The following is a 9,213-nucleotide window of genomic DNA, read 5'->3' on the forward strand; positions in this document are numbered from 1 at the left end:
AGGCAGAAGGATCACTCGAGCCCAGGAGTTTGAGGTTGCTGTGAGCTAGGCTGACGCCACGGCACTCACTCTAGCCTGGGCAACAAAGTGAGACTCTGTCTCAAAAAAAAAAAAAAAAAAATAATATTGAAATTTGTGTGTGGTTATAACTTACTGTTTACTCTTCAATTCATGTTTTCTACTGTCATTCCTGATGCCTAGAAATTATGACATGTAGAATTTCTGGTTCTCAGGAAGTTAATGGAATTCTTAGGTCAAAAATGCCATTTTTCATACTTTCCTCTTGTATTTGAAATAATTGTGCATTCTGTGATTTCTGGTACAAGATGCTGTCCATTGATTATCTGTATAACTATTAAAGTTTACTAATAATGCCATTAATATTAGCACCCTTTCTGTTGATTTGTTGGTTATATGCCAAAACAATTGATCTTCTGGTGTTTTTAATTTCATCTAATATAAGTATAAATGTTTCAATTTCTTTTTATTCCATGAATCTTTCTGTTAAACATTGTAACTCATCTATTATGATATCTGTGAAAGTGGCTTGGGATAGTGCTTAAAAGATTGAATTTTCTTAGTAAATATTAACTACTGTGATTAATAAAGTTTTCATCCATTTATTCAGTTATTGCCTTAAAATGTCAGATTGTATTTGTTCTTACCAAAAACTTCTCTTTCTCTCTTCCTACATATTGAGCTAAAGTGGAGGCTACTTTAGCCTGCCATCTTGCTAAAATCCAGGTAAAATGGAACATTTTTCTGAAGTAATTTGTATACCGAATAGTATTGGTCCCATAAAAATAAATGAGTGATAAATATGGCATTTATGATAATTGAAGAGAGCACCCTAGGACTTCGAGCATTTATGGATTGTCCACAAGTATCATTCCTCTACTATATATGTCTTACTTTTGACATCTGCCATGCAAATCTAGATGCCTGGAATACCAAAAATTGTTTTAAAAATCCCAAACAAGCACAAATATACAAAATAAACTCTAATATAGAACATACAAATAGACCTATATATAAAAAAGAGAATGCACAAACAGACTGGTAACCATGGTATAGACATAATATTAAAAAAAAATTAAAGTGACATGTGTGAAATAAAAGAAGTCTGTAAGGCATATTAATGAACAGCACTCTTCCGTTTAGTTCTTCCCCCAAATGAAGTAAATCATATTCATGTACAGAACACGCAGTGTTCCATCTCACTGATGGTTAGGAAAGTATAATGGTGTAATCACCAAAATATCAGTAGGCTTGAGAGTGCCTGACTGATATGGTGTGTCAGGGAGAAGAATCCCCCAGTGCAGAGGTGTGTAGGCAGGAATGACTTGGCCGGAGGAGTTGGGGAGGCAGCCACTCTGGCTATAGCAAGCCTGGGAAGAGGACGGGGATCCTAGGAGGAAGTACCCTTCACCACCCAGGGTGATGAACAAGATCTGCAACTCACTGGCAGAGGGGAAGAGGAACTGATTTGAAGTCAGGCAGTCAGCAGCCATTGTGGGCACAGTGTTGGGAACCAGTAGTGTCACATGTATAAGAGAAGAGCTGGTTCAGAGGAAAGTACATGGGCATGTGGAGCCAGTGGTCCTGGTAAATTAGAAGTATAAGGGTATTGCCAAATAAGACAGTGAAAAAAAATTCCCAGAACCATTACAAAGATAAGTTGGTTGGCTCTTGTGTGGTTGAAATATCCTAGGTGAAAGAAAGATGAGGTGATGTTTCCACTTTTCATGAATTCAAACAGGAGGGAGTCCGGAAATGGAGAAATAGAGAAGAGTGTTGTCGTCATTTGTAGTGCTACATTTCAATTACATGTTTATTGCAAAGTAACTCCGTGAAAATGATGAAACCTACTTGAAATCCTTCATCTGCCATTTGCAAAATGCTTTCAATTGTGCATTGTTCAACATTTTCTCATTTCTAAGGTTTTCATGCTAAATACTGGTCAGGTGGAGTATTGATTAATCTGCATATAATGAATCCAAGTTCTCGATAAATTGCAAGTAAGAAGTCAGTGTGATGTTTCGTCTGATACCAACAGAAGTGAGAGAAAAGGAGATGACTCACATGTCATTTTATATGTGCTTGCCTTACATTTTTAGTATTTTTATAATGTGAATTACATCAATATATTTAATTAAATTAAAGCAACACACTCGATAATGATGATTATGTGTCTATAACATATAAATTTCATTGAAACCTACCAAAATTGCATAATTTACCTTGACATCAATTAATCCAGAAATACACTTTTACTTCTCAAACAAGATAACCTAAACCTTCTGGAATAAACTGGAAGGACTGAGCCTGCAAATGGAAGCATGACTTAATTTGGAGTTGTGAGCACATTTAGTTCAATTTTACTGAGTTATACACTGAAAACTGTAATGACTTCTCTGGATTTTTTTTCAATGAGTATAATGCTAAGTGCACACTTTCATTAACTGTACCTGCCATTGCTCATCATTCTACAAATACAACTTTACTGGGTAGAGGAAAGAAAATAAAACTAAGTTCTTTACACAATCAGAGAGATGAATTAGTTTCATCTTCAGTCTTTAGAGAAACAAAATCTTTATAAGTAATTTCATATCAGATATACCAGAACCGTTCTACCCTTAATTGCCCTACCTTGCTGAATTTATATAGTCATATCTGCAGAGATGTCTATGCTAATCAAGTCTAAATATATGGTCTAATTCAATACAGTTACATGGCAGAAGAGTTTTTTTTCCTTCCATGGGCATTCTCTGTATCCTCACTTCGCATATCCATCCTCAACTGGGATGCCAGTCACACCTGGGAGAGGCAGAGCAGTAGGCTCACGTTCTCCCTGACTGAATTACTTGAGCATCGTCCTTGTACTGGCTGCACAGTACTTGAGAGTTTCTTTTGGTTGTTAAATAAAGTGTATCGAAAGATCGTGAAAATATACTTTCTTATTGCCGACTATATTCTGCATTTGCAAAACTTTGTGATCTGCATACAGTCATGTCTGTAACATGCACTTTCCGTGCACAACTATATGAAATCCCTACTCATGGCCCTCAGTGTCACTTCCTGAGTGACTCTCCTAGCTCATTTCATTCATTGAGGACATTCGTTTCTCCATTTTCTTAACTATCCTCATTGTTGAACATTGATCACATTTTAAACATTTAAAACAATCAATTGACATTCAAAAACTCAAAATTTATTAAAATTTGTGATGGACAAAATATCAAACTTTAAATACAGAATATCTGTGCACTGGAACAAAATAAATCAGTAATTTAGTAACTGTAGGGTAATGGGCAAGATTCTGAAATTGATTTTTGCTACCACATTAAACATTTTAAGTGTACATTCAGTAAACTGCCGTCAAGTATATTTACAGGGTTGTGAAACCATCAACAATATCCATCCACGACTCTCCTTTCTTCTCTCCTAACTGGATCTCTGTTCCTATTGAACATTCATCCCCACTCAGCCCCAGCAACCACCATTCTTTTTTCTTTCTCTTTAAATGTATTACTCCAGGAACCTCATCTAAATAGAATTATATACTAATAGTTTCCTCAGGACAGGCTTATTTCACTTCTTATAAAATCCTCCAGTTCATCCCTGTTGTATCATGTGTAAGAATGCCCTTCATTTTTAAAGGTGAATAATTTTTCATTGCATGTATACAACACATTTTGTTTGTCATTATTGCAGTTGTGTCCATTGTGTTATTTCTACATACTTCAGCTGTGTACTTGAGTATCAGTTGTGTGCAGTGATCCATAACAGATGTCAGTTTTATTTTGATAATGTAAACATGTATAGCATAAAAATAGCAATTTTAACTAATCATCTGTTTAAATCATGCAAGACAGGTTTCCGTCTTTTAGAGAATAATTTCAACAACTTACATGATTTGTCAGTTTAGGAAATATATTTTCTTATTTTGATGTTTTTATTCCAGTTCAATAACTTCAAAATGTGTTATAATTATCTAAACTTTTCAGGTGATATAGACAATATTTCTATTCTTTATTTTAGGTAAAACAAATAAATGTAAAGTCAATTTTTATGTATCTAATTGTCATCATGCTATAGCATTTAGACTTTTTAATGGAAAAATCAATCAAATGTGTCAAATAAAGTATAGGTAATTTTACTTCTCTCAGATGTGACGAGAATTTGTTTTATTAAAATTACAGTCAGCATTTAGATATCACACCAATGAGGTAAGTTGCCACTAATTAAAGTATAATTTTGTAAAAACCTACAAAAATGATTATCTGGTATAATTTATTTAGAAATTATCATAAACACAATGAATGTGTGGTTAAATTTAAAAACACAATAAAATTGAATAGAAAGAAAACATCTACAACGTTATTAAGAGGAGAATTGAAACTCAAAATTGACCATTGTAAAAGCAAGAAAATTTACTACCTTGAGCAATGTTTTATTTTTCTTTGTTCATTGTGGCTTTAGAAATATACACATTTTCAAACTATATTTTCTTCTGTCGCCACAGTCTCCTGTTTAAATTGGCGATAAAATTGTGATGTTTTGGTCAGTTCGCTTCCAGCTCCGTGCCGCAGCCCCGGGCCCTGCTCCTGGCGCCAACGCACCGCCACGCAAGCGTGGCTACCACGCTGCACTGGCCATGGGCAAGGGCTTTCGGAACCGGGCCGTCTATGGAGCCAAAATCCGGGCCCCTCACGCGCTGGTTATGACCTTCCTCTTCCGGAACGGCAGCCTCCGGGAGAAGCTGCGGGCCATCCTGCAGGCCACGCACACCCACTCCCGGAGCCTGGCCTGCTTTGTGTTCACCTACGAGGGTCTCTGTGCCCTGCAGTCCCATGTGCAGGGCAAGACCTACCAATTTCACTCATTCCTGGCTGCTGCCTTGGGGGGCATGCTGGGGTTTGGAGCCGACAACAACATCAACAGCCAGATCAGCATGTACCTGTTGTCGCGTGTCCTGTTTGCCCTGTGCCGCCTGGGTATGGAGAAGGGCTACATCCCTGAGCCCAGGCGGGACTTGTTCCCGGTGTTCACTGCAGTGGTGTGGGGGCTCGTGCTGTGGCTCTTTGAGTATCACCGGCCCACGCTGCAGCCCTCACTACAGTCCTCCATGACCTACCTCTACGACGACAGCAATGTCTGGCACGACATCTCAGACTTCCTCATCTATAACAAGAGCCGCCCTTCCGAGTAACACAGCCCCGAGGTGCTTATGGGGGGCTTCTCCACCCGAGTAGGCTCCAGGCGGCATTGGCCGCAGCTCAGGGTTTGGCTCCATCAGCAAACCCTCCCGGAGGATGCCACCTTCGCGAGATCACAGGCCTCAGACTCCAGCGTGTGTTGTGCCAGGGTTCCGCTGGCCGAAGTAAAAGCACTGATTTTCAAATCCCAGTAGGTACCATTGAATGATGGAACAAGTGGTGGAATCAGGCAGAGGAGTCTTGAGCTTGGTTCCAGCCGTGCTGCTGACTTCCGTGAGATGGGGCAAATCACACCCCTCTCTGGGCCTCAGGGGTCATTTTTTTTCTGAGATAGAGTCTTGCTCAGTCACCGTAGGCTAGAGTGCAGTGACATCATTGCAGCTCACTGCAGCCTCAAACTCCTGGGCTCGGGTGATCCTCCTGCCTCAGCCTCCCTAGTAGCTGAGACTTCAGGCATAAGCCATCACACCTGGCTAATTTTTCTATTTTTGGTAGAGACGAGATCTCGCTTTTGCTCAGGCTGGTTTCCAACTCCTGAGTTCAGGCAGTCCTCCCACTTCAGCCTCCCAGAGTGCTAGGATTACAGGCGTGAGCCATCGCACCCGGCTGCCTTGGGGTCATTGAGCTCAGAGGAAGGTCCTGAGGTCTCTTTCTGATGGGTATGTTCCTTCTGACTATTCTTACATCACAGAGGGCTCCTTGCTAGTGGGCAGTGGGTTGGAAATACTTAAAAAAGAAAATTAAGTTCCTGATCTCAGGTATTCTATTGGAAGAGTTCTAAAGCTCCACTGTCCAGTAGAATCACAATGTGAGTCATGTAAGTGAGTATATGTTTTCTAGTACACATTTGAAAAAGAAATAGGTAAGATTAATCTTAATTATATATAAACTAATATTTCTAAAATATTATTTCAACATAATTAACAAAAAATGAGACATTTTACACTCTTTTTTCTGCACCTCAAAATCAGGTGTATGTTTTTTACAGCACACCTCAATTTGACCAACCATGTTTCCAGTGCTCAGTAGCCACATGTGGCTAGTGGCTACCACATGAGCAACACAAATATAGAATACCTGTATCCCCACAGAAGATTCTAGTGGACAGTGCAGATCTATAGCTAGAGGACATGGGTTTGAGTCCCCACTCCACCACTTTCTAACCTTGGGGAAGGTTCTGAGCCTCTCAGAGCCTCGATTTATCATAAAATGAGATAATCACACTACCTGGTGTCCACATTGGACTTTACAACTATAGCTGCTGCCACTAATACTAATTACTTCCCTTTAGTGAATTCCTACTTCCTCCTGGGTGCTTTGCACATATTATTATTATTATTATTATTATTATTTTTTGAGACAGAGTCTCGCTTTGTTTTCCCAGGCTAGAGTGAGTGCCGTGGCGTCAGCCCAGCTCACAGCAACCTCAAACTCCTGGGCTCAAGCAATCCTCCTGCCTCAGCCTCCCAAGTAGCTGGGACTACAGGCATCTGCCACCATGCCTGGCTAAGTTTTTTTTCTATATATATTAGTTGGCCAATTAATTTCTTTCTGTTTATAGTAGAGACGGGGTCTCACTCTTGCTCAGGCTGGTTTCGAACTCCTGACCTCAAGCAATCCACCTGCCTTAGCCTCCCAGAGTGCTAGGATTACAGGCGAGAGCCACCGCGCCCGCTTGTTATTATTTTTTGAGACTGAGTCTTGCTCTGTTGCCCGGGCTAGAGTGCTGTGGCGTCAGCCTAGCTCACAGCAACCTCCAACTCCTGAGCTCAAGGAGTCCTTTTGCCTCAGCCTCCTGAGTAGCTGGGACTACAGGCATGCTCCACCATGCCAGGCTATTTTTTTCTATATATTTTTAGTTGTCTAGCTAATTTCTTTCTATTTTTGGTAGAGGCAAGGTCTCACTCTTGCTCAGGCTGGTCTTGAACTCCTGAGCTCAAGCAATCCTCCCGCCTCAGCCTCCCAGAGTGCTAGGATTACAGGCATGAGCTACTGTGCCTGGCCTCACACATTATTTTATTCCATGCAATAACCTGGCAGGTATGTATTTTGATCCCCATTTTACAGATGCAGAAACTGAGGGTGAGACAGGGAAGTAACTTGCCCAAGGTAACACGAGTCATATGACAGCCTAATCAGAATTTGAAGCTAGATCTGTCTTATTTCAAAGCCCATGTTTTTTTTTCAGAGCCTTGTTTCAAATTTAGAAATGAAGCTATACTATGCCAATGTTAGCTAGTTATAGGATCTGGGCCAGAAGGGGGTGTAAACTGAAATGCCTGCAGGGGCCTGCACTGGCATAAATGGAAGTGTTCAGGGTGCTGTGCAGTAGGGAGTGATGGGGACATAGTAAACTGGAGACTTGTCTGCCAATCTGATGCTTTAAAACCACCATGCTAGACAAATCAAACAAGTCTCCAGGAAAATTTGGTCCATGGGCTACCAATTTGAGACCCTTGGTCTAGTAGGAACACTTGTATTAATATACTTCCCCACCAGTCTCTTTTTTTCCCCAGCATATTATGGGGGTACAAATGTTTAGGTTATATATATTGCCTTTGCCCCACCCAAGTTGAGCTTCAAGTGTGTGTGTCCATCCCCCCACATGGTGTACACTGCACCTACTAGGTGTGAATATACCCACCCCTTCCTCCCTCCTCACCTGCCAGACTCCTGATGAATGTTACTACTATATGTGCACATAAGTATTGATCAATTAATACCAATTTGATGGTGATTAAAAAAAAAAATTGTGATATTTTGCTTTCAATCACATTGATGTCTTTGGCATTGCTAATAGAAGGCACACATATATCCCTTTCTTTATCTCATCCACTACTCATTGCTTAATCATAGAACATTTAGAATGGTGCCTATAATATTCCATTCTGTAATTTTTGGATTCCTGTTGACAAAACTTAATATTAGAACTGTAAATATTTTACCCAGGATTCTGAAATACATAATCCATCCTGTCAAAAATAATATAGTAGCAGCCAAATAATTTCTTTGACAGAATTCATAGTTCCTTTCAAGAGTTTCAACCTGATGTCTGAGTGAAAAAAGCATGTTTTACTTCTTCAGATTATACTAGGGACAACAGAGAAAATTTTATTATCCATTCTAAAATATATAGAAAGAGTGACACTACTGTAAATTTTCTGAGTTCAGTCCTCATAAGCAAGTGATTAAATATTAGCAGATTATCATGACCTACCTACAGAGTATAAAAATGATGACGCACCCAGCAGGCGGATCTGAGCAGCATCTTCCCAATGTCCCCCTTGGAATAGACAAAAGGTCTTCCAGTTTGTGTCACATTCCCTTATAACAGTCTAGGGTGTACCACTGATGAGTGTGCCCAATTGCCTTTCTTTTCACCTAAATATACTCTCTTATTAACAAGCCAGAGCTGTCTAAGTTTGCCACTTTGGATGCCACATATGTATAATTGTCAAGCGCATTCTATAGATTCCTGAAATTTCAACATACTACATGCTTTCAGAGAGCTATGATTTATTAAAATAAGAGAGAATTATTTAGAAGCAAAAAAAACAACAACAACAACCATGTATATAGATGTTCTTGGAAAGCGATGATATTTAAAAACACATTAAGAAATGAAGTAGGCTGGGTGCGGTGGCTCACGCCTGTAATCCTAGCTCTCTGGGAGGCCGAGGCGGGCAGATTGCTCAGGGTCAGGAGTTTGAAACCAGCCTGAGCAAGAGCGAGACCCCATCTCTACTATAAATAGAAAGAAATTAATTGGCCAACTAATACATATAGAAAAAATTAGCCGGGCATGGTGGCGCATGCCTGTAGTCCCAGCTACTTGGGAGGCTGAGGCAGTAGGATCGCTTGAGCCCAGGAGATTGGGGTTGCTGTGAGCCAGGCTGCCGCCATAGCACTCACTCTAGCCTGGGCAACAAAGTGAGACTTTGTCTCAAAAAAAAAAAAAATGAAGTAATGTTATTCTTGCATTACTTGTCTATAG

At 40.0% G+C, this 9,213-nt stretch overlaps 1 protein-coding gene across 1 annotated transcript; it reads left to right on the forward strand.

Moving 5' to 3' along the window:
• The first annotated feature begins 4,673 nt into the window (after positions 1 to 4,673).
• On the forward strand, positions 4,674 to 5,644 carry LOC105865341 (peroxisomal membrane protein 4-like). Its single transcript, XM_012753821.3, has one exon. The coding sequence runs from the start codon at positions 4,724 to 4,726 to the stop codon at positions 5,210 to 5,212; it is 489 nt and encodes a 162-aa protein (XP_012609275.2). The 5' UTR covers positions 4,674 to 4,723; the 3' UTR covers positions 5,213 to 5,644.
• The last annotated feature ends 3,569 nt before the right edge of the window (positions 5,645 to 9,213 follow it).

This window comes from Microcebus murinus, chromosome 20, assembly GCF_040939455.1.
Source record: "Microcebus murinus isolate Inina chromosome 20, M.murinus_Inina_mat1.0, whole genome shotgun sequence".
NCBI lineage: Eukaryota > Metazoa > Chordata > Mammalia > Primates > Cheirogaleidae > Microcebus > Microcebus murinus.